Source organism: Littorina saxatilis, linkage group LG2 (genome assembly GCF_037325665.1).
Source record: "Littorina saxatilis isolate snail1 linkage group LG2, US_GU_Lsax_2.0, whole genome shotgun sequence".
In the NCBI taxonomy this organism is placed as follows: domain Eukaryota; kingdom Metazoa; phylum Mollusca; class Gastropoda; order Littorinimorpha; family Littorinidae; genus Littorina; species Littorina saxatilis.
In genome coordinates, this window is record NC_090246.1 from 81707806 (window position 1) to 81734170 (window position 26365).

Sequence of the window (26365 nt, forward strand, 5' to 3'; positions counted from 1 at the left end):
TGTTTGTTTGTTTGTTTGCTTAACGCCCAGCCGACCACGAAGGGCCATATCAGGGCGGTGCTGCTTTGACATATAACGTGCGCCACACACAAGACAGAAGTCGCAGCACAGGCTTCATGTCTCACCCAGTCACATTATTCTGACACCGGACCAACCAGTCCTAGCACTAACCCCATAATGCCAGACGCCAGGCGGAGCAGCCACTAGATTGCCAATTTTAAGGTCTTAGGTATGACCCGGCCGGGGTTCGAACCCACGACCTCCCGATCACGGGGCGGACGCCTTACCACTGGGCCAACCGTACCGGTGGGTAAGGCTATCAGCTGGTTAAATGTTCGTAACCTCAGTAGTCTAATAAAAATCATGCTTTGCCCTGGGGATACGAACTCAAGCAAAAGCTTATATTACGTGTCCCGGGCTCATTTCACAATACACAGACAGTATGACGTAACAGCTAGTACAGCCCTGCTTAAATATGCGTTTCCCAGTAAAGCTAAAACACGAGGGAATCCAACCATGGGTTTGTACTGACCCGCTCTTGGTTTAAACAATATTTTATACACAGAAATACAATTGTAATAGGAACAGTGAAAATTAGGGACACGAACTCAAGCATATTTCCCATTACACGGATAGTATGACGTAACAGCAATGACGTTTGTCACAACATTTAGTACTGACCTGCTCTTGACCTTCTGCAGCTGGTCGATCTGGTCGGACATTTCGTTGGCAGCATCCTGGGCCTTCTTGCGCAGAGTTGAAACCTGGGCTTCGTGCTGAAGGGTCTGCTCTTCGAGATCACGTCGAAGCTTCAGCAATTCCTGCTCACGTTTCTTGTTCAGCTCAATCTGGGCCGCAGTGGCGCCACCTGCCTCGTCCAGACGCTCAGACAGCTCGTCCAACTCGCGGGACACTTCCTGCTTCTGTTTCTCAATCTGTGGGAGAGAGGTCAGAATGTGTGAGGAAAAAGGTGTGAGAAAAAAGTGTGAAGTGTGTGAAAAAAAGCCTGATATCATAATTTGTCGAAGGCAACTTCGCGAAGTATACTTCACAAAGCTCGCTGCACGAAGCCGCGTTGGTGGGACTTTGATGTGTGATTTTTTTGTTATTTTTTTTTTTTTTTAGCTGCATTATTTTAGTTATTCATGAGTGGGTGGGTGGAGGGGATGGGCTAGTTCTAACTATGCATTAGATTATAAAATTGTATTCTGTGTAGACCCTTCCACCAGCATCTTAGACCACTCTTTGTACATTTTCTTTTAATAGATTATTGTCATTTGTTTTACCTCATGTCTGCCCTGCGTGTGATGGTGTGATCGTGACTGCTGTAGTGTGGGCGTGTGTGTGTTGGTGTGTATGTCAGTGTATGTGTGGGCGTGTGTGTGTGTGTGTCAGTGTGTGTGTGGGTGTGTGTGTGTGCGTGATTTTACCAACACTACGCTAAATTCCTTGTGCTTTAAATGTTTTTTAATGTCACTTGGCTCAATAAATACTGTATTCTGTATTCTGTATTCTGTATTGAATTTTCGGTCAAACGACTTCTTGAAGTCTTCGCGAAGTCAACTTTGGGCTCAGTTAAGGAAGGCCCTGAGACTAGAGAAAGTAGTGATGTGGCTTGTGAAGTCAGGTGAAAAAAGAAGATATACCTTACTTTTCGTATTTTTCGTTGATAGTAAATGAATATCGCACGTGCGCTTAAGTGGCAGAAATAACCGACGATGAAGTGGCAAAACAACGAAAACAGCTTTGAAAATCTAACTAAAAATATTCTTTTTTTACAAAGAGAGTCTTCTTCTTCTGCGTTCGATGTTGATGGCCGTGCTAAATCCTCAGACCAGTGGCTGCCAGGAAGTCCGCAGTACAAAGAGAGTCTAATTTGTTTTGTTTTTAACCCAAAGAGTGCTTTTTTCATGTGATAGAAAAGCCAACAAGCGTTGGGTCGATAGGATTTTTATCAAGAAAATAAGAAAAAGTTTCGTTTATCATCTAATCAGATAAAGGAACCAGTTTCCAAGCGAAGTGCAAGGAAACCCGCCTCAGCGAAACGCAGACAACATTTCACATTCCTTCACTTCCGTCAACCTAAGTGCCTACGTAAAAGTTGGTGCCATTTTTAGACTGGCTGTCGGCACCGTCATTGCTGATAAGTTGCACAGCTGTTCTCGTGTGTATAGATAGCATAGCAACGGCTTGGCACACCGCTGTACACTGGCATCTAGTAACAATAATGTGCACGTGCACTACGCTGCAGAAAGAATGCTGTCCTAAATTACTGACGGGTGCATCACGAACACAGAATGCTTTTCCGCCAAGTAATCATAATATTAGTCTCCCCGAGAGGCCGTGTAGAGAAATGGGATTCTTACCAGCAGCTAATTTTAATCGCCGTATTACGTCACTACCGGTTAATCAAAACCAGCACAGGGTTATTAAGTGCCTTACTTTCACTGAGCTTCGAAGATTTTAACTACTTGCTGAAGAATTTGTAAACTCAGCAAAATGGGCTTTTTGTGCATGTATTTCCTGTCTACATCTGCGTCACGATGTTCTTCTGATAAGCTCTTACGTCTAGACTGAGACTGACCTTATCGTTCTTTTATTGTATGTGATGGTGCGTGCAGGCTTGTGTCTTTGTTTTTTTCCCTCTCTCTCGGGCTAAGAGAGTGTAGAGTTTCTACGCATATCTCATATTTTGCTCATCTTTCCCCTTTCAATCATATATCTAACGATTAAATCAAGAATAAGTAATAAACAGCATTGATCTAATTTCTTTCTTTTCAATCATCAAACTCTTGGCCAAAATGTGCCGGCCACTACAACCAACCCCCCCCCCCCCTCCTCCTCACCAATAGTGACACACACACAGGGTTTACACACACACAGCAAGACTGAGAGTACTGAAGGAGCTCAGATATGAAGTTAGCTGATGGGCAAGTACTTATCTCAACACGGTAGTCAGTGACTCTTATCTCTTCCAGTTCAGCCTGTGCCTGGCTATCTGCGCCGGGAGAGATGAAACCAAACCCTACCTGCCACGCTCTTATCGACAATCTATTCAAACCTGGAGGAAACTGCTTGAGTTACCTGTATGTCTGTCGGGGCTGGGAGGAAATGGATGTGCGCTAGATGTGTGTGTAAGGGGAGGGGGTCGGGGGGGGGGGGGGGCTATCTAAACTGGTCAGCCAGTGTAGGAATAATGTTCACAACTGCTAAGTCTGCCAGCGGCAGTGGAATGCAAGGTATGTTGAAATTAATCACACCTCCGGTGGTACAGTTAGATACAGATTATTGTCTTCATAGAAACTGTTCATAATAAGTACGCTGGATTTGAGAACAATATTTTATAAATCTTTTTTTTTTGTTTTTAAGCCTCAAAGATTTGATCAATTGGTAACGCTGCTTTGATTTAAGAAAACAAATCCAGAGAAAGTGCCAGAACAAGAGTTTAGCACACACTCTTTCCTGATGAAGAAAACAACACGCCAAGCTACCAAGAAGTTTTCATTCTGAAGACATGAAACTGTCCCTGAATTGAATTATTTCGCCATACCACTTAACTGGCGTGTATCACGTGTGCAGGGTTCACATAGTTCTGTGCTGTGCTGTTGCCAAAAGTAAGTGAAATGCACACCGGCATTTTTGTCTGCCGTGACGTAAGCGATTTAAAATGCAATCAGTCTACACGGGCGTGTTTTATGTCATGGTTAAAGAGGATCGTTTTGAAATGGTGCCGGTTTTTAGCTAAAATGGGGCAGTCATTAAAATACCTTTCATTTTCTTCTTCTCCCCCAGTCTTTCCTCAAATTCCCCCAATCCCATTCACTCACTCTCATACTGAAATTGAAAAGGAATTGTTCTCGGTACAATCAGGAAACCCCAGGCAGGAAAACAAGAAGAAGAAAAAACAAAAGAGAATTGCAATTCGCTTCTACACCACCTCCCTTATCCCATCCCAACTCCTGCGGTACCAGCGGAGTAATACTCCCAATTGACTGGTAAGATCAGTCGAGAGAAGTTTTCCTTCAGAAAAGCAAAGAACACGAAAGATAACACAAACACAAGAGGTGAAAAAGAGAGTGACAGAACAAAACAGTTGAACCTACCTTTGCACGGGCGGCACGCTCGGCTTCCAGTTCCTCTTCCAGTTCCTCGATACGGGCCTGTAAAGCACGGGTTGTCATGGTTACGCTTTGTTCTCACACACCAAAATCTCCTTGTTGCCACGTAAGTTATTATCTAAAGTCCAAGTCAATTGTCGAAAGTTTAGGGTTTTTCACACAGGAGATGAAATCGTCGAAAATGAAAATCTCGGTCCAGTAAGACACAGTATCACAGCTTCTTGGATCAGTGAAGTTGGGGAGGGGGGGTTGCTAGGGGGAAAATGGAAGGTCAGTTGGGGAAAATGGAAGGTAAAGGGTAAGGTCGGCTGCTGGGTAGATCAGGTAAAAGGTTGTAGGCCGAGAGGAGGAAAGGGAGGGTAAACTAGACATCACACACAGGGAAGGAACAGAGGAATGAGAAGACCTCCGAGGCGTCAAGTCCAAAGCCCAGACTAGAAACTCTGAACTTGAAACGGCCCTGCCAGACTGGAGGCATACTTCAAACGTGAGTCATTCCAAGTGAAGGGGGAGATGGGTAGGCGCCAGAGAGGCAACGATAGATGAGAGAAGCCAGGCGAGAAATTTAAGACGTTTCGATTTTTTAAGTTTTTTGTTTTTTGTTCGTCAGTGTTTGAACTGGCAAGGTGGGATAAAAACGAGGGCCCCAGACCCTGTATTGACTGACTGCAGCTGCAAGATGTAGTTGCCAAGAAAGCAAAACGTGCATTACAGGTGAAAACTGCATCATCTCACCTCCCCCCAAAATAAACCACCCTGCTTCTTGCGCCGCTGAAGATGTCATTCCCACGTTTACGAGAACCTAAGTCTTATCATGATGCCCCTCTTCGGAAGGGATTTATTCCTTCCTTCACTCTGTAAACACCCCTGTCGCTTATCTAGTGCCAGAAAATGAATTTGCGTGACAGAAATAAGGAATACGATCCCGATGCTAGCAGGAGGGATGAGGGTAGGGAAAAGGATGGAAAAACAACAAGCTGTGAAATTGTTTCTGCCTTAAACAGATACTGCTGCGATAGCTTAATAACGGTCTGTTTAATGTCTTGATTCCAAAGACGTCAGTGGGTACAAAACTGTAAAGTCAATGTCTGCAGTAAAAGAAGATATCGTAGCAAAACGTCATCGTTTTTCACACACAAAAGTCGTACGTAGATCACGATTTTTGTTACGTCATCCCACAGGCGGAAGGTATCGTCCACTGGACTACTACTATCACAGAAAGACTACAAGGTACGTCACTCACCTTCGAGTCTTCTGTGTTCTTGGAGTCGCTTCCTGGGGTAAAATATTGTTCAAGACGGTTTGCCTCTTCCCACAGTCTGTGTAAGGTCAAATGAATACAGTTGAATGATTGTTTGAACTGTATGTACCTTTAATTTTCAGCTTCCGTCCCTTGCAGGTTGTTTTTAACCATCATTTGGACGAATCTTCGTTTGCGAGCCGCTAACTTCCACTCGGCGTCAAACTCATGCATCCGCACCGAATATGCATACCAGCGCTCATTGGTCTAAAACATATGTAAATATTGTGCAGCAACCACGGGAAAATAATCTTCGAATATCCTGTTATTAACCGGCAATGAGCGCTGGTATGCATATTCGGTGCGGATGCATGAGTTTGACGCCGAGTGGAAGTTAGCGGCTCGCAAACGAAGATTCGTCCAAATGATGGTTAAAAACAACCTGCAAGGGACGGAAGCTGAAAATTAAAGGTACATACAGTTCAAACAATCATTCAACTGTATTTATTTGACCTTACACAGACTGTAGGAAGAGGCAAACCGTCTTGAACAATATTTTACCCCAGGAAGCGACTCCAAGAACACAGAAGACTCGAAGGTGAGTGACGTACCTTGTAGTCTTTCTGTGATAGTAGTAGTCCAGTGGACGATACCTTCCGCCTGTGGTCATCCTACACAAATCGTCTGCCTTCAGCCGCGCTTTACACGTCTCAATTTCTGCAGATAAATCCGTCAGATATCCAAAATTAGACTAAACAAAAGGCAACAAAATGCAGCATGAACATTTTCACCGTTGAACGAACCATGATAATGCATCAGTATGAGAGAGAACAAAACATGGAATGAAATGGCACTTGATGGTATTGGTGAAAAACACGAAATGGTAAAGAATGGTGAAAAATGACACTGATCATGAAACAGCAAAACTAAATCTTCACATGAGACTGTACCAGCAATGAATCTACTCCGTCGTGACAGACGTCTAGAGCACATCAATTCAGTTTTCGTTGGCGCATTCGCAAAAACAAAAGCAAAAGCAGTGCCACGTTTCGTTTCGTGAAGAAACATAATCCGGCCATCGATCCATGAACGTGAAATACGAAGCCACAGTGACACGACACTGACACAAATTGTGCTCGCGTCAGCGCAAAGCACATGGCAATAACAAAAATAACAACAACAAAAATAAATCACGAAAATAGTAAACAAAATAATAAAAAGCGCAGCAACCTGATAAAAAGCAATAAGCGGAACTGTGACAACAAGATAAAAAAAAACTCGGTACTGTACTTCAAGCATGATCCTAAGCCCAGGAGCAACCACGGCGAGGTCCGCCGAGTCTCGGAGGGCTTTCCTGCTACGAGCGCTCATATGGAAGTTCCTTTGCGGTTCGTAGTTGGGCTGAAAGAGCAGCGGATGAGTGGCGATATTCTCCAACACACTGGGACTCGTCCCACGAAACTCCCTGGACAGCGCAGCGACACCCAGGTAATCCCCATAATCTCGCGTCGACTTCGTCTTCGATGACGATGTCGATGACTTCTTAGTGGAACTGACTTCGGCGACTTTAGTCTGCTTGCTTTGTTGCTGCTGCTGCTGTGACGATGGAGGTCTTGGTTTCCGGGGCCGCGTCTCCTGGTCTTCGACCGGAGCGGGTTTTGCTGGTGCCGGTGCTGGTGCCTGCTTCTCCGGGTTTTTCTTGACCACCACCTGTGGCTTGACCGTCTCGATCTGTTCCTCTTGGCTGGCCGGCGGCGCCGACTGAGGCTCAGGGGCAGGGGCCTCTATCGAAATGGTTTCACCCTCGCCCGACATGATGGTTGTTGGTTGTTACTTACTGCTTTTAACGAAAGTCCTGTGTTGTCGAATTGTTTTGCAGTGTGCCTGGTTGGGAGTTATCGCCCTGCGAAGAAGAGATAGCTCCTGGCTTTCTGCTTCCTCCCTCAGACCCGGCTGCTGGCGTGCAATGAAAAGTGTGGGCAACACGGAGAGCTAGGCTTGTTGCGGAATGGAGTCACCACGATCCTCAGCGGAAAAACACGACGAAGAGGAGGAGAGAGGAGGGGGTGGTAGGGGTGAGGGGTGAGGAGGGGATAGGGGGTTAAGGTTGATGAGTTGAGTCGAAGTGAGACGAAGGGGGACGTCGGGTAGGTAGGTACGTCTCCACGAAAATGAGGAGTCTGCGTGGCCTGGGCCTGTCACCACCCAAGCACACACGCACACACTCTCCGGGTCACACCTTAGACTTCACAAAAGTCTATCAAGGGTAGGGGTAGAGCAGAGATGCTCGGGGGGAGCCGCCGGCACTGACACAGGTATTGCTGGGACTGAGGTGAAAGCCTTCGCTCACAGTATATGAGAACGCAGGCAGGGGCAGGCAGCGTCTGCATTGTTCGCTGTGATTCACCTGCCTGGCTGGAAGTCGAACCCCCGCTCCTCACGTCACAGCTAAACACTCGGGCTGGAAGTGGCAAGCACTGATGATTGGGTGGGGGGGGGGGGGGGAGAGAGAGTAGGGGGTAGCAGAATTCACTTTCAAATGAAGTCAAGGGGTGATGGGGTGTACAGAAGATTCACTCCTCTGTCTCTAGCACTAGCATTCTTCCGAGAGAGAAAGAGACTCAACGGCGAAGCCTCAGCATTATGCTAAACAGGAGTCAGGGTAGAAGGAGGAGGAGAAGGAGAAGGAGGGGGGGGGGGGGGGCAGACAGGTAATGATGTGCGAGGTGAAGGCAGCCCAGCATACCTGGAGGCTATCCTATGCGTGGCTCCAGACAATCAGAGCGGCCATGGCATGTTCTGCTTACATTGCACTTGTTATGTTAGTGGAGATGATGCAGGAAGGGGAGAGGGGGGGGGGGGTACCAGGAACCGCTACCAACTGACAGACGTGCGATGCCACTACCACTGCCTATGGAATGAGGATTACGTAATGACACACGGAAGGCATAACATCCTCATGTCTATGCTAGAATATTGCCGCTCTTCCAGAGAGACAGAGACAGAGACAGAGAAGAAAGAGAGAGACAAAAAAGAGAGAAAAAAAGAGAGAGAGAGACAGACAGAGAGAGAGAGAGAGAGAGAGAGAGAGAGAGAGAGAGAGAGAGAGAGATTCGCCAAGAACGCAAAACCAGGAAGCCTCGCAACCCCAAAAAAAAAACCCAGCAGAAAAAGTGAAAGCTGGTAAATTAACTGTTTGCTGCGGCGCTTCTTCTACTGGCAGCCAACACTACATCAACACAGAAGAAAAAAAAACTGCCAAAAAAAAAAACGAAAGGGAAAACAGCAGCGGGGAAAAAAAATAGAATTCCATTCGTCATCATGGGGTGCGAAGCAGCGAAAATGCTTCGTCGAGAAAAACAAGGCAAGAAAACTGCTTGCCTACACTTGGGGGGGATAGGAGGAAAACAGGAAGACACTACCGATCCCAACCAGCACGCGCCGCCCCTCTCGCACGCGCAAGCCGGCTTTGCTCACGTGCTCTTGCCATATCCAGCCCTCTTTTCCTTATTTAGCAGGCGGGTGCCTTCTCAAGTTTCACAACATGCTCAGGTAAGACTCTGACTCTCACCTGGCGTATGTGCGTGAGCGTAGACAGAAACAAAAATGGAAACGCGACGGGTGAACTGACTTTCTAGTTTCTACAGTGGCCTCATTAAATTGGCGGCTAACTTTTCCAAAGTTCCGGCACTGATGTGAAGTTCCAATGGTTGCATCATTCATCGAATTTTCGTGATTGTTTCCCCAAAACTGACTTAATTTCAACCCACCTGCTCTCGCCCCGTTCTAAATTAATCGTCTCTTTAGTCCTCAAACTCAAGTTCTGCATGTGTATCATATCCCCGAAGAAACATTCTCAGCTGACTAAGTTGTTTAGAAAGTGGAAGAAATATGGGGTTTTTTCTTCTTTAAAACTGAATCCCTAAACACCGAAGACGCTTTGCACCAAAAATGTGTCACATTTACTTGATTCTTCCGAACTCGAAATGAGCAGAGTGAGCAAGTTCTGCTCTGTCGAGTGCATTCCAGCCACCCCCAAACTGGCACGGTTTCTAACCAGAAGAGGTTGGAAAATGTTTTGCCGATTGCTTCCGTGTACCCAAAGGCTCACGTTTCATCATAAGAGCAAGGCATATTTCTATTTATTAGGCAATATAGCTGGATTTTGCATTATCCCTAGCCCTACCGTCCCGCTAACTATTTTCCCCAGTGACTAAACAACTGTTGCCGTCCCAAAGAGCAGCTTCCGAAAACAAAAACAAGGCGTCTTGGCCTGTTGTTATCATCCCACTCTCTGGTATTTGATCTGCGAATACTCAGCCCAGGTTTCCACCGAAGCTTTAGCTTAGTTTTGGAAGAACTCTGTTTGGCAAGCTTTGCCCTTCATATTCACAACACACCTTTTTCCCGTTAGGTATGTGTCTGCATGTATCCATACACTGTGTCTGCACGTATGCATACACAACGAACGACTTTACAGACGGTGCCCACGTGCAAGTATTTTTTCTTTCTGCCAAGAATACTTCAGTGCACGGAGGTACACACACACTGAAGTGGGCTCTGAATCGCTTTTCTCTAATGCTGGCTGTGGCTCTAGCTTCATTACACGGTTCTGATTCTTTGTGTCGCGAAAAAATAGCTTCTTTTGATGGAGCTTGCCAGCACAAACACAACAAAAGTCACGTGAGCATTGTTTTATGTGAATACACTGTCATCCCTGACAGCTTTGTGGGATGAGCTGCTCGTAGCTTGTTTCCTAAGCCTAGGCACATTTTTCACTCTGTGCTTTGCCTTTTCGCAGCACAGCAAAGATCCAGAAAAAGCGAAGGCGGAGACAAAAGAGTGAATGGTAAGAATCAAAAACTGAAGTCAAGCTGGGAAAGATGCGTTCTGATAACAAAAGAAAGAACAACCAAGTTCTCAGTAGAATGAGCAGAAAGGAATAACCATTAAAGAAAGTATAGCAGATTTCAAGACGCGGCAGTCTCTCGACCGACACAGTATTTCATGTAACCTGTACGAAGGAAAGAAGTAGGAAGAATTGCGGCAAAGGCAAGATATTTTAAGGACGCAGAAGAGAACAAAGGATTCTGCATCTAATCAGAATTGGCTGCGCTCAAAGGGTAAAAGACCCCCTTCAATAAACTACGTTGTCGCTGTGCAATATGGCAACTATTCGCTTAAAAAAAAGCTACCTGTTCTATGCGTAGTATGGCAACTATTCGCTTCAATACAACCACCTGCTCGCTGCGTTACATAGCAACTATTCCCCAAAACCCACGTTCTAGATGTGTGTAACATAGCAACTATTCCCCCCAAAAGCTACCTCCTCACTGTGAGTAATATGGCACCCATTTTCAGGCTGCTTTCGTACCCGAATCAGCCACGGCATCCTAGCAAAGGTTTCTGGAAGGTATAAAAAAAAAATTAAAAAAATTAAGAACTGCAAACATGTGGGAAGTTCTGTTGCTGTTGTGCCAGTGGTATGAACTCTCCTAGGCCCCCCCCACCTCCTTCTCCCCTAACCCCCTTAAACCGCCGACGAAAGAATTTTGATTATTTTGGCTCAGAATCAAGAGGCCCCGGCAGCATTAGTGTCAGGATGAAACACTAGTCTTGACTTTGTTCACCTTCTGGGAAACTCTTTGTCGCTTCTTCGTCTTCAGTACCTATGCAATTGGTCCCACATACCCAAATAGGTTGAAACCAGACAACGGAGATAAAGAAGAGGAAAACGAAAGTATAGTGGAAAGGTTGAAACAACCACCAAGAGACTTAAGCCTCGCTTCAAGGAGAAAGTATGATGAAAACGTTTACAAGAAGTAATCACTCAAATACTAAATCCTCGCTCTACGAGAAGGTCGGGATTTCACGCAAATGATTCCATATATATATATAAATCGTAGTGCAAAGGTGAGTTGGTACATACACACTGTCTTCTAGGTGTATACAAATACTTCAGGCATACATTGGCTACATTCTCGTGTATTAGAGATACAGTTGGCTCTCACACAAACACATATTACATGTGATAACATATGACAGGATGGAAAGGTGGATGGATTGAAGGTTGATGCAAACACAGGGTGATCTGGTTTATTTCCACACAACTTTATTACGTACATCTACAGGTAAGGGTAAATATCATGTACAATACGCAGGGTACGGCAGGTGTAACATTCTTAGGGACTGGTATATATACGGACAGGATGAAGATAGATACAAACAAAGATGACGAGGATGTATAAATATGCATGGCAGGTGCACACGTCTGGGGTGGAGAGCTGGGGGGATGGGGGCTCCGGTATGGAAATGACGTCAACCAACCAAAAATAGGTATAGAGGTGAGAGTATGGCATCCACAAACATACACACACACACGCACGTGTTACTATGGTCGGTATGCACACAAATTACACCAAAAATAAATAGGAACACTCAGGATCACGGCAAACTTTATTTCCATATCGTCAGGGCAGCACTTACCTTTGACCCTATACTCAAGGGTGTCAATGTTACTCTTGTTGAGATGTCTACACAATAAATCTCCAAAGCATCCAAAGTACAGTTAGACGACTGTACCCAAGATGCGCAAACAAGTAATCCAGGAAAACAGATCTCAGGCATGAACTCGACACTGTGGTGGCTCGTGGACTGACGTAGGTTTTGCTGAAGTACAGTACGCAGCTCTAAGCGCTCCGAACGAAAACTGAAGGCTGGCTCGATAACAGAATACTGCTATCAGATGATACACCCCTTTGAGAGAGGCCTTGGGATGATTTTGTGATGGTGATTTCATGACAAAGAAAAACAAATGACAAACGATGATAGCAGTTGATATGAGAGAAATCCTTGTTGAAAACGAGCCGCGTTGGTGACGATACCACAACATGACACAGACGGAGTTATCACAAGGTGAGGGTGATAAATAACAAATAAAAAGATGAGGTTATTTTCAAGGTGAGGTGAATGTACCTGGAGCTCCTTGATCTTCCTCTGGAGCTGAGCCACGAGGTTCTGTTCGTCCTCCAGCCGGGAGCTGAGACCGCTGATCTCCTGGTCTTTCCTGAAACGATCGACAAGAGAAATAGTCACAAATTGAACAAATACAGTCGTCTCTATTTTGTTGTGAAGGAAAACGGCGTGGGTTGTTTTTTATTTGTTTTTGTTTTTGTTGTTGTTGTTGTTGTTGTTCTTGTTGTTGGTGTTGTTTTGTGTGTAAGCAGCTCTAGTGAAATTTAGTCAAATGTACCAGTACTCAAAGTCTCAGTTAGAAATGGTTTGGTAGAAATCGCAACTCAGCGCAAGGGGCGCAACTGTATTTAGAACATTCCAAGGGACACAATCATGTAACAGCATAATAATAGTTCACTAAAGCAAAGCATGCACGAGCGACCGAACACGAGAGCGATTTCTCTTCGAAAGAGAGGGTTACAAGTGAACGTGTTTTTATTACCCAATATTGACGGACTGTGTGATGATATCTTCTGCTATGGTCTGTTGAGACAGTGATATCAAAATCGAGACCGGAGGTCGAGATTTTGATATCACTGTCGAAACAGACCAATAGCAGAAGATATCATCACACAGTCAGTCAATGTTAGATATATTGCTAATTCTCTGGACATTTTGTATTTACTGTAAAGAAATTAAAAAAGTATTTGTCTCAGTTTTGGCTGTTCCATATCCCTCCCTCTGATTATTATTTCTTTTTGTTCACTCTTTTCTTGTACTTTTCAGTTTTTCAAAATGTTTTTTCTTTCAAAAAGTCTTTAGTCACTTGCTCAACTAAATTCTGGGATAATTACATTTTCATATATATTTGTTTGTTTTTAAATTTAGGTGTTTTTGTTTTTGAAGTGGGGAAGCAATAAAGAGGTCGTCGATATCAAAACTGATATCGACGGAAATGTCGTCGATATCACTTTTGCACTGAGCTCAGTTTTGCCCAATTGACCAATGGAAATCCACGTAACATATGAAATAGCAATATTTTATTTTATCGATATCGTATGTCGTTAATATCACACTCGACGGCCATGATGGTGGAAAAGAATCAATGCCAAAAGGGACGGACACGGGTCAACTTTATGTGCAGACTCCGAGAGACGGTGTCCATGTTCAATCCCCGTGTAGCCACTGTGGCACGTAAATGACCTCGGTCATTCTGCCATAAGTGTAGGTTGCTGATTACACCTAAACACGCATTCACCTGGGTAGCGCGATTCTGTTGCTGCTAGGTTTTCACTGGGAGGAAGCGACCTGAATTTCACAGCGATGGGAAAGTGAAGTAATAAAAATGAAAATGAAAAAAGGACTCACCTCCTGACGTTCTCCTCAAGCTCGCGCTTGACACGCTCGAGGTCCTCGACGTTCTCCTGGGTGGCCTTGAGGTCCTGTTCCAGCTTCCTCTTCGCCTTCTCCACGTCGCCGCGCTGCTTCTTCTCGCGCTCAAGGTTGTCCTCCAGCTGTGCAACACACAGGCATAGCATGATGATGACGCCAGGAATGGGACATTCGTCAATAGCAAACGACACACAGGCAGAGCATGATGATGACGTGAGGAATGGGACATCCGTCAATAGCAAACGACACACAGGCATAGCATGATGATGACGTGAGGCCGAATGGGACAGTCGTCAATAGCAAACGACACACAGGCATAGCATGAGGAGCAATGGAGTTCAGATTGGAGAGAAAGAGTCAAATCGTGAGGATGAAGTAAGGAAGGGAGAGAATCAAATGCCAAGAGAACACGATGGCGACAGCGCTTTTTGCGATAAGTGGTAATAATGCTGGATGATTATTTAAAGTATGGAGACACTGCCTTTTACGATACGTGGTAATATTTGGGAATACTTATGTTAAATATGAAGAGAGGGCCTTTTGCAATACGTGGTAATATTGATCGATGATTATTAAAAGTATGGAGATACTGCCTTTTGAAATACGTGCTAATATTGATCGATGATTATTAAAAGTATGGAGATACTGCCTTTTGAAATACGTGGTAATATAAATAATGACGAATGATTATCAGTGTGACAATGCATCTTGAAATACGTTGTAATAATGACGGATGATAATGTGAAAGATCAGTGGAGATTGTAATATCCATGGCAACACTGACCTCATCCAGAGTTTGCTCGAGCTTGGTTTTGAGCTTGCTGAGGTGGTTGACCTTGTCCTCTTCGGCCTGGAGGTCCTCCATGGTCTTCTTCTGGGCTTCTTCCATGGCCTTCTTGTCCTTGTTCAGCTTGGCGATCTGTTCGTCCTGCTGGCTCATCTCGTCCTGCAGAGTCTTGATCTGGTTGTCTCGGGTCTGCTTCTCCTGCTCGGCCTGGGCACGACATGACAAGAGAACTAGAGTTTAGTTTGCCGTATAGCATTCAAGACATCCACTTCATACACTAACGAGATGACAAGAGAACTAGATTTTAGTTTGCCGTATAGCAAAGGGAACTAGAGTTAAGTTCGCCGTATAGCATTCAATACTCACACTGGTAATTGTCGTGGTGAGGGTAATATTCATACAATAGTTGTGGTGCCTCTTTCGCTTGTAGAAATAGTTATTATGTCACAAAGAGTTCAAAAAGTGTTCCAGAAAGGTCTTTTTCTCTGCATCTACACCTAAGCACTAAACATCTTGATCTTGATTTTGTTTAAACTCAGAAAAAAGTAGTTTTGGACCTAGGAAAAGGTAGTCCTACACCCACCTTGGCGAGGGAGTTCTCGAGGTCCTCCACATCGGCCTTGAGGTCCTTGACCTCGTCGCCCAGCTTCTTGCACTTCTCCGACATCTCGCCCGACTCGTCCTCCTGATCCAGGAGTCGCTCCTCCAGTTCCTTCAGCTGCGTCTCGTAGTCGCCCTTCTGCGACACCAGCTTCTCGATCTTCTCCTCGGCGTCAGCAAGGTTGTCCTGTGGGACACAGGGGCAGTAGAGTACGTTGCTTGGTTGGCTCATATCATATTGTATCGTATCGTATCGTATCGTATCGTATCGTATCGTATCGTATCGTATCGTAGCATTGCATTGCATTGCATTGCATTGCATTGCATTGCATCGCATCGCATCGCAGAAAGACAGTTCATTTCTGCACACACACACCCCCTACACACACACCCCACACCCCCACACCAGGTGACCCCCTCACCTGCTCAGCCTGGAGTTGCAGGTAGATGTCGTTCTTGGACTGCAGCAGGGTGACGTTCTGCTCCTCGAGCTCCTTGCGCATCTTCTCCGTCTTCTCCAGCTCGACCTTGGTCTTCTCCAGTTCCTCCTCCTTCTTCTTCATGTCGTCCTCGGCGCGGGCCACGTTGAGAAGGGGCTTGACCTTGCAGTACATCTTCCACCAGAGCCAGTTACGCAGAGCCAGCCACTTGCGGACGTTCCTCTGGATCACGGACAGGCCGATTCTGTTTGGGGACAGTAAAAAAACAATGTTTCAGAGCCGGCCACGTAAGGATGTTTCTCCAGATCACCGACAGACTACCAACGTATCCCCCCCCCCCCCCCCAATTATTGATTATTAATATTATGTCCATGTTCCCCATCATGAATATTTGTGTAATGTTGTATTGTTTGCGTCACGAAAAATAAGCCTTTGCTTGCGTTCGTGCCCCACATGCTTATTGTTAATTGTTTCACGAAATGTATTTTGAACAACAGTTTGTTGAACCAACGACTAGCACTCTCACCTCTGGTCTTGCAGCTTCTTGTACTGCTTGCGCACGAGGTAGCCGCGGATGAAGGCCTGGAACATGGCGATGATCTTGGACAGACGCTCGTCACGCATGTCCTCAAGCATACCCAGCACGCCGGCCTTGAAGAACACCTTGGTGGTTCCCAGACGGTACTCGGCGGTATCCAGCTGCAGAGCGGTCAAGATCTTGTCCGTCACCTGCTTGCCGTCCACGAAGCCCTGGGGGATGGCGTTGGGGGCCAGGATGGAGTAGCTGGACACCACACAATATTTATTCATATTTATTTACACCTGTACAATAGCATCATTCACTTAGGTTTTAGTATAAACTTTACACTGTATTAGGCCTATTGGACATTTCTTTGTTGGCATTTCTGCATTGCGTACACGGCGAAACCCGCTTATTCTGAACTTCTAGATGGGTGTTTGTGCACGGCATCTGTATACAGTATGGAGTAGCGGGACACCACACAATATTGATAGCCCAAGGTTTGGGATTTGCCCAGATTTTTGGTTAAAGCCGAACATCCGTCGCCAGGAGACCAAGCCTTGTTGTAGTACTTAGAAGCCCACAGACCTAAGATTAACGTTGCCAGCACTAGAAACTAGAGCTACATCTGCCGCGCGCCCATGTTGGGCTGTTTACAAGAGTAGTAATGCCTCGGAATGGGGCTGAATGGGTACTGCCTTAGTACAGAAGGTGATTCTGTCACCGCACTCGTCGAGGTAAGAGAGAAGAAAAGAACAGCATAGACTTGTCTTTTGGCCTGCGTCTCAATTACAAAACAATATTGCACAAACACATCAAATTAAAACGGTGAAAGTGTGTCTGCTTCTGAACCTACCAATCATACACGTGTGGGTGACACCTGGATGTAGACTGGAGGATTCTATCACCGCCCTAGTGAAGGTAAATGTGTCTGCTTCTGCTGTCAATCTACCAATCATACATGACTCATGAGTGAATGACACCTGGATTAAGACTAGAGGAGTATGTCCCCGGCAAGGTAAAAGTGTCTGCTTCTGACTTCAATCTACCAATCATACATGAGTGAGTGTCACCTGGATCAAGACTACATGATTGGGTTGGGCCGGTGTGTGGGCTAGCGTGCTTACCGCTGCTTGAACTCAGAGTAGATGATTCTGTTGGGGAATCCCTTGCGACAGATACGGATGCCCTCAAGCACACCGTTACACTGCAGCTGGTGCAACACCAGGTGGGAGTCGATGAGGCCTGGAACACACAACACAACACACACATTCACATCTTCACTTCACAGCTGTAAAATAATGTCTCTGCGTTGTGTTGACTAAAACGCAGCAACGTTATCCGGCAACGCGATCAATCACGTTAACATTGGTCTCAGACTAAAGACACTTTCGACGTGGATGTGACCAAGTGGATAATAATTACGGGTTTGGTTTTCCACCCGTTTTTTTTACCGTACCTTCGTCGCGCGTGATATTATGTAATACCCCCATTGCAAGGGGCCGATGGCCTATAGCAATTAAACCGTGCTTTAGTATTCGTATCTTCACTTTACACTCTCATTCCTCCATTGGTTATGGAGGTACTGATCAAATAAAAACGGACTGAAAGTGAAACATTGTTTCAACCTGTGTGGCAAATAAAGACATGGACGTATTGTCCTCCCTGTTTTAAAACTTAAGGCTTTTATTCGAACCGTAGAGGGGGTTTTGTTTTTCCAAAGAAGATCGAGGTAGAAATACAAGGCAGTGTGCAAAGGTAGAGCGGGGGCCCGGTAGCTCAGTTGGCAGAGTATTTGACTTGTGATCCGGCCAAGGTCGCTGGTTCGAATCCGGGCCGGGATGGACACGGGTCAACTTAGTGTGCAGACCCCGACACGGTAGCCATGTCCCACCCCCGTGTCACCACTGTGGCACGTAAAAGACCTCGGTCTTTCTGCCATAAGTGCAGATGGCTGATACCACCTAAACTCGCATACACTTGTGTATCTCATCACAAGCCGTGAGGGCGTAAAACTCGAATTGACATATAACCCTTATCTAGTGAGTAGTCATTAAGTGGCGAAATATTTAGCCTGCAGGACATAAAACTTCTCTATTTTAAGACAGAGTGCAATACTGACCAGGCTCCTTCAACTCGTTGGGGATGATGCAGCGCACGAAGTGGGGGTGGGTGCTGTACAGGTTCTTCATCAGCTTGTTCAGCGACTCCTGTTCAGGGAACACCAACAGCCAGCGTCACTACACAGCTAGTCTACTTACTCAATGCTACACACACACACACACACACGCAAACGCACGCACGTACACACACACACACACACACACACACACACACACACACACACACACATACATACTACCAAACACACACTGTTTATATACGCTAACAAACATCAACATGACAATAAATACAAGTCAACGCGGAATAATACGACCTGAAGCATTTTGTTAAAATGTGTCCCTATAAAAAAAATGTATTGAAGTTATTCGATTGACACAATAACATTTAAAAGACCACATCCGTTTTCTCTATGTTTCTGTATGCTGTCTCTTTGCTTTTTTGAATACAATTATTTAAGTCAATTTTTTTTTCATATGTACAAAAGAAAGACCATATATGAATTTGTTCCTATCTTTCAAACACATTGATTAAAAGACAACAGGTATGTTGGAGGCTGGTCCACTCCTACAACGAAAGTAGTTTCTAGTTTACATTTCAAGATGCCTTGAATTAACGGACTATACATTTCTAATTCTATAGCTTCTCTCTTGTGTAGATTTACACTACATCAAACTAGAGTTGTTCCTTTTCTACCAATACGGAAAAAGGGTGAACACAAGGTTACGGTATAATCAAATCACTAAAGGTAACTAACCAACGATCCATATTTTGTGTAATTCTGATAAAATCCAAGAGCAAAAATACAATTATTGTGGATTTCGGTTAATACATTTTCAAAGAAGAAAACTGTATTTTGCGAAAACAAATTGCTCTGGAAGTTGTCAGGATGTCAAAATATATCACGGTGGACACTGGAACACTCAACTTTCTACACTGCAGACAAAAATGTTATTCTGGATCAGTGGTATCAACCAGGAAAATCGGGAATTTGGATTTGGGAGAAGTCGGTGCAAGAACTGAAGAAAAATGTGGATTGGACTGGGGAAATGGTTAAAGAGGAGGTAAACAAAAAAATAAAATAAAATAAAAGTTAAAACGACAAAATCACTTCATCCGAGTGTAATACCATTGTTGTTCAATGTGTTATTTTGTGGATCAAAAGAGAGAACTCTGAATTATTTCCCTGGAGCATTGAATCAGAAGCTTATCTCTCAACAGCAAGGAACCGGAAACAAGGAGAACTTTGGGAAACCATCTTCGTTATTTTCAATTCTCAGAATAAAAAACCCACAGAGTTTTTGATTACGGAGACAGTTTAAAGATTAGACAGAGATGCAAGACTCACTGGTTATCATGAAGAATGCGATTGAATCTTCTAACTGAATACAAAGAAAGTGCAACGAGAAAACCCTGAAGGGGCTTGCACGTGGAAGTCTGGTAGCAAATGAAACGGATCAGACGATGTTCAAAACTAATTCACTTTGTATGGGTTGTGAACGAGTGAATGGCCTTGCTTTTAGTGAGACAAACAATCCACACGTGCTGCTTGCCCATGTGACACAACCTTAGCCTTGGTGATTGGTTCGTGAATTGGTTGTCTTCCTTAAAGCATAAGTATTCACTCGTCCAGAACCCATACAAACCTATGCCGACAGAGAAATCGTCTATTAGAGGTAGGGGGGGGGGGGGGGGGTAAATCCAGTGCGAGAAGATTGCAGAATGGTCTCGATCTCCTAGGCAGCATGCGCGGTCAGGGAATCACTGCAGGTCCACAAAACACGGCGGTTGGAAAGAGGAAGGAAACCCTGGTGGGGATGTTAGACAGGAAAGGAAGACTGACTATCAACAAGAAAGTGTTAACAGCTCAGGTCGGAGGGTGGGGGTGGGATGAGGGTAAGGTGAGGAAGTTGAGGAGGAGGATGAGGAAGGTGAAGGAAGGAAGATCCACGTCACACCGGGTCTCAGGAATCTCGCTCAGAGGAAGGATGGAGCACAGCTGCATGCGATAAAATACCTTGTGTGTTGAAGAGATAGTCTGGAAAGAGGTAGACTTCTTCTTTTTGACTGGAGCGCCGTCTATACACCACGATGAAATTAAACAAGAGTGGCAATTGAGTTGATGGCGCTTGAAACGTTGTCACACGTCAAACACAGAACACATCCACACATATACAGACACTCCTGTGAAGACACACGGTCAGAGGCTGCAAGAAACGAGGTCACACTCGCGCGACCACTTTTCCTTCGCGCTCCGATAGTCGCTCGCTGCTGCAAATACTCGCCTTGTCTCTTCCGTGAAAAACAAAACAAAAAAATAGATTATACTTTGCAGATTTCTTTTATCTGTGCCATGTAAGTTTTCAACTCTGAATTTACGATTTCACTTTGCAGAATAATGTTCATCTACGCAACGCAATTATGAAAAATGTATTCGCGATTTTACTCGCAAGGTGTGTCGTTTATTTGTCAACTGCACACTGAATGAAATAGCTCAGAAATAAAATCTAGGGGTCAGTTTCAACTGGTTCACGGGAGAGACAAAGCTAGGCAGTGGCAGCAGCGGAGCTAGAGGCTGAGGCCAAGACCGTGGTGGTAGCTGTAGATAGAATTTGACAACGACAAATGAATCGATGTGGTATTACCCTATGCATATTAGACACCGTCATAAAACTGCCGCCCTTCTTCCGCTGTTGCTTCACTGGCTCTGCTGTATAACAAGAAGCAAAGGATAAATCTCTCTCTCTCTCTCTCTCTCTCTCTCTCTCTCTCTCTCTCTCTCTCTCTCTCTCTCTCTCTCTCTCTCTCTCTCTCTCTCTCTCTCTCTCTCTCTCTCTCTCTCTCTCTCTCTCTCTCTCTCTCTCTCTCTCTCTCTCTCTCTCTGTCATTACAAACAAGGAAAACATTGATGAGAACAAACGAACAGAAGAATGAGGGAAGGTAGATTTGAAGGAAGCAAAGAATACGGCGACAAAATGTATGACTTACTTGAACAGGGCACACGCATTCTCACGACAGCATGTGCAGTCTTTCTAACACAGCCTTCCATAGTTCAAAGTACACATTGTCATTGCACAACATGTACCTGAGTTTCAGTGATAGTATCAACTTACACTAGAACGAACAAACTATCATTTTTTAAATACTGTACTTTATAATCTCACTCAGTTAGAACTGCTTCAGCTATACAACAACAAAAAAACTCACTATCCCTAAAGTCACTCATCCACACACACTGACACACACACCCACACACACACTCAACAACACACACACACACACACGCACACACACACACACACACACACACGCGCGCGCGCACACACACACATACACTCGGACTGTAACGCTGTTTTCGTAAGATGATGAAGGGGCTTTAACACAACAACTGCGAATTCTACTTCTTCTTCTTCTTGTTCTTCTGCTTCTTGATCTCCTTCTTCTTCTTCTGTATTCATGGGATGAACCTCCCACGTACACTCATATTTTTGCATGAGCGGGTTCTTTCGTGTATGAGCGTTTTCTCCCGCCATTTAGGCAGCCATACGCCGATTTCGGAGGAATAAGTGAGGCTCTAGAGAGTTGCAAGAAGAAGAGTGATCTGCAGGTGAGAATATGCACGTACCAGCGGCATCGGGGGGAGCGAAGAGGGCCTGCACGAGGTGCTCCTTGGAGTGGGTCAACAGCTCAACAACGGTCTCGTTCAGAGGATCCTTGTTCTTCTCCAGCCAGCCAGTGATGTTGTAGGGCACCTGCAACCAGCCGCACACCCAGCTCAGTCTTGTGTTGCACGTGAAACTCGCGCATTATCCACACAGAACAACATGCGACAGTAACGCCTAGCAGAGACAATAGAGTGAAAAGCAGTAGCCTCTTGATTAAACCCCACACCCAGCTCAGTCGTGTGTTGAACGTGTAACACGCACATTATCCACACAACACAACATGCTACTGCAGAGACAATAGAGTGAAAAGCAGTGGCCTCTTGATTAAACCCCACACCCAGCTCAGTCGTGTGTTGCACGTGTGACACGCACATTATCCACACAACAGAACATGCGACTGCAGAGACGATAGAGTGAAAAGCAGTAGCCTGCTGATAAAAAAAAACAGCTCAGTGAAACACGCACATTATCCACACAACACAACATGCGACTGGACACCTATCCGGCAGAGACAATAGAGTCAAAAGCAGTAGCCTGCTGATCAAAACCCACACCCAGCTCAGTCGTGTGTTGCACGTGAAACACGCACATTATCCACACAACACAACATGCGACTGTAACGCCTAGCAGAGACGATAGAGCGAAGAGCAGTGGCACATTATCCACACCATATTAGGTACGCTGAGCGGTAGGCCCGAGTACTTACGCTAAACGTACGACATCCAAGTGTGAGATGTGAGTAAGGCCCGAGTACTTACGCTGCCGGCGTAGTGGTGAAGCTCGAAGTGGGCCTGGATCTGGCCTTGCTTCTTGGGCTTGCCGGGCTTGCCGAAGTGAGAGGACTTGCCCATGTGGTTGCCGTTCAGCTTGTCCAGCAGAGTCTTGTCAGACGCCTTGGGGAACATGCACTCTTCCTCCAGGATCGACAGAATGCCCATTGGCTGCACACGTGGAAAGTCACAGGTGTAAGTGTACATCTCATTCATGTAAGGGTACATCTCATTCACGCACTGCGAGATACCTCCTGGAAAGCGTCCATGTTATCTTTGAGGTTGTTTTTATATGTTGTTTTTTTCCCCCAATGATTGTGTAGCACATTGAGCAGAGTTTAACCCTGGATATATATATACAATCTATAATAAAGTAGATGTGTACTGCCGGGCAGTACATACCCCAAGCGAAGTCGTCCATCTGTGTGTACATGATTCTCTCTCTCTCTCTCTCTCTCTCTCTCTCTCTCTCTCTCTCTCTCTGTCTTAAAATGTGTCATCGATGACGTGTTTTCATACTTGCTAATGCGGCAGGCTAATCATGACGTCAAATTGAAACTTCTTGAAGTCTCTCAGAAAGGGACATGAAAACCATGTGGGGGTTACTAGTTTGGGCTGAAAAAAAACCCAACTCCACCTAAAATTCAAGCGCCTATGGGGCTGAATTATGCAGCATAAATTGTGAAACATCAGGATATCTCACACTTTCAATTCTGCCATCATGTCAAATCTGACAACAAACCTACCCACAAAATGTCATAAATATCGGTGTAGAATTGAGACTTAACGGTTTTTAACTGCCAAAAATAAGTTTTTTTGACTGGAATAGTTTGTCTTGAAATTCAGTTTGGGACAACGGACCCACCCACTAAATTTCATAAAGATAGGTGAAAATTTAAATGTAACGGTTTTTAACTGCCAAAATTATGTTTTTCTTCTGGAAAAGTATGGAGTGAAAATCAGTTGGGGACAACGAACCTACCCACAAAATTTCATAAATATCGATGAAGAATTGAGATTTAACGGTTTTTAACTGCCAAAAATAAGGTTTTTTGTCTGGAAAAGTATGTCTTAAAATTCAGTTTGGGACAACGGACCCACCCACTAAATTTCATAAAGATAGGTGAAGAATTGAAATTTAACGTTTTTTAACTGCCAAAATTATGTCTTTCTTCTGGAAAAATATAGAGTGAAAATCAGTTGGGGACAACGAACCTACCCACAAAATTTCATAAATATCGATGAAGAATTGAAATTTAACGGTTTTTAACTGCCAAAATTATGTTTTTCTTCTGGAAAAGTATGGAGTGAAAATAAGTTGGGGACAACAAACCTACCTTTAAAATTTCATAAGAATCAGTGAAGAAATAGGATTTAACGATTTTTTAACGGCCTTTAAATCATTGGTGATGTCATCATAACCCAGTCGTTGTAGTTGTCGTCGTAGTTGTTGGTGTTGTTGTTGTCATGTTCGTTGTCGTGATTGTTGTTGTTCTCGTGTTGTTGTTGTTGTTGTTGTTGTTGTTGTTGTTGTTGTTGTTGTTGTCGTCGTCGTCGATGTCATTTGTTGTTGTTGTTGTTATCGTCGTCGTCGTCGTCATCGTCGTCGTTGTCAGAGGTTATTTCTAAAGATTTCATTGATAGTCTTTGTTCTCGTCACCAAGACTTGCTAAGAACAAGCTTGGAACAGCAAGAGTTCCAAGAACAAGATTAGAACAACTCATTACATCATTACCAGTACGTCATTTGTATTTAGAACACACTTCAGAAAAAAAACTCTTCAGCTACAAACCAGTCACCCTCACATGTCGGAGGTGTTTGTCTAAACCACTTACTGAAATGTTTTGAGGTTTAATGACCATACACATGTTGAACCGGTGAGTGTCTTCCGCTGCTTAATTCGCAAATAACTATTTTATTAAAGTCCGCTTGAAACGCTCAAAGATGAAATTCCATGTTAAAAAGTGACAAAAGTTTCACATTTTCCCGTTGTAACAGCTTCCGATGATATTATATGAAAATTCTGATCCTCTGAGAGGATTCCCCGAAACAAAATCAGTTTGTACGCCTAATTTTAATAGAATTGTCCAAACAGTGTCGCTAATATTGTGCTAAAAGATGAATTCTAGAACAATGTTCACAGACAGACACCACTTGGCAAAAAAATTTTCAGTGCTGGGAGATGAAAAAAAAAACTACCTCGCTACGCGCGGGCTCCGCCCGCGCTCCGCTTGGAATATTATGCATTATAATTATCATCATTATTATAAATGTTTCCCTCCATACTCTAATCCCTTTTTGGTTCTGTGCCGCCTTTGCTTTTTGTTTTCCTCTGTATGTGTTTGTTTGTAAGTCCTGAAGAAGCCTCCATAGACTTTGAGTGAGAGGTCCTTGTATCGGTGAGTTCAGATTTCTTTGCTTTTTCCACATCATTACATCATCTTCTTCAGTCTCCTTCTGCGTTCGATTTCATGGCCGTTATATCTTCAGGTCGGTGGCTGCCATGAAGTCCGCAGTCTTCTGTAGTTCGGCAGCAGGTCCCCAGAGCTTGGTGCCCAGGCTGGTGTCTTCTGGCCAGTAGTATATCATTATTATATATTATCATTATATTATAATTACCTTCTCGATGAGGTCGATGCAGGCCTGCAAGTCCATACCGAAGTCGATGAACTCCCATTCGATGCCTTCCTTCTTGTACTCTTCCTGCTCCAGGATGAACATGTGGTGGTTGAAGAACTGCTGGAGACGCTCGTTGGTGTAGTTGATACACAGCTGCTCGAAGCTGTTGAACTGTAAGCACACGCAGGGTAAACATCTTAACATCTTTATCCATAAGCCACCGTAAACAAAATTAAACTTTTGAAATGTGTTGATTGTTTTGACCATCTTGCCAAACACTAAACACTGAGATTGAATACATACACACAGGGTAAACATCCCAAACATGTTTCGTCCACATGACACCGTAAACTATATATTAAACTGATTGTCTTGACCATCTTGACAAACACTGAACGCTGTGATAAAATGTCACTTCATTATTTGTCTGTCTGTCCACTATAAAGACCATTGGGTCGATGTACTCGTGAACGTCTTGTTTTGTTAAAACCAAAACGCTCCAGTACCTTGCCATTCTTTTGAACAGACACCTAAAGAGACACTTTGATATTTGACGTTTTGTGTTCTTGATATTTTTTATAATCTCGCAGTTCTTTGGCAACAGTAACATCGTGATCAATTCAAGAACATTGGAATAAATAAAGGGAAAAAAAAGAAAATCTGACTTACTTTGCGCATTGCAAGGTCGAACCCAAACTTTTTAGCTACATGCACTACCCTAAGAGACCCGCTTACTACCCCAAGATATCCGCTTTTTCATTCTGACTGACTGACTGTTTAAATTTAACGTCCTCGGAGATATCTGTGATCTACATGGGACATAATTAATTAACGAATGTAAAATTAGTTCATGTCATTCTATTATTTTCGCCAAGAAAATACTCACGTCGAAGATCTCGAAACCGGCGATATCGAGTACACCGATGTAGAACTGACGCTTGTTCTTGGTGTCTAGTGTCTTGTTGACACGCTTCACCAGCCACTCAAACATGCGGTTGTACAGAGACTTGGCCAGGGCAGACACGGAGAACACCACCTGCACGCCGAGACAACAAATGTTGCATTTCACACCAACAACGCCTAACAGTTGTCCATTTTCACGAGGAAATCGTCTGACAATTGTTTTTGCACACTGGGAA

At 44.4% G+C, this 26365-nt stretch overlaps 1 protein-coding gene across 12 annotated transcripts in view; it reads right to left on the bottom strand.

Annotated features, from left to right (window-relative positions):
- Positions 1 to 26365, bottom strand: part of LOC138959884 (myosin heavy chain, striated muscle-like) — a 58771-nt gene that overhangs the window by 15178 nt on the left and 17228 nt on the right. For 10 of the 12 annotated variants that reach the window (XM_070331544.1, XM_070331543.1, XM_070331550.1 and 7 more), the window contains exons 12-26: positions 26113 to 26262; positions 25227 to 25397; positions 22596 to 22778; positions 21798 to 21924; positions 20818 to 20882; positions 18174 to 18261; positions 17179 to 17296; positions 16058 to 16315; positions 15514 to 15775; positions 15075 to 15278; positions 14489 to 14698; positions 13681 to 13826; positions 12334 to 12424; positions 4104 to 4160; positions 682 to 935 (exon numbers count right to left, since the gene is read on the bottom strand). In XM_070331544.1, coding sequence (XP_070187645.1) covers positions 682 to 935; positions 4104 to 4160; positions 12334 to 12424; positions 13681 to 13826; positions 14489 to 14698; positions 15075 to 15278; positions 15514 to 15775; positions 16058 to 16315; positions 17179 to 17296; positions 18174 to 18261; positions 20818 to 20882; positions 21798 to 21924; positions 22596 to 22778; positions 25227 to 25397; positions 26113 to 26262 — 2384 coding nt within the window. Of the gene's footprint in view, positions 1 to 681; positions 936 to 4103; positions 4161 to 12333; positions 12425 to 13680; positions 13827 to 14488; positions 14699 to 15074; positions 15279 to 15513; positions 15776 to 16057; positions 16316 to 17178; positions 17297 to 18173; positions 18262 to 20189; positions 20252 to 20817; positions 20883 to 21797; positions 21925 to 22595; positions 22779 to 25226; positions 25398 to 26112; positions 26263 to 26365 lie in introns of all 12 variants that reach the window. The other 2 variants (XM_070331546.1, XM_070331545.1) reach the window with 1 other exon arrangement.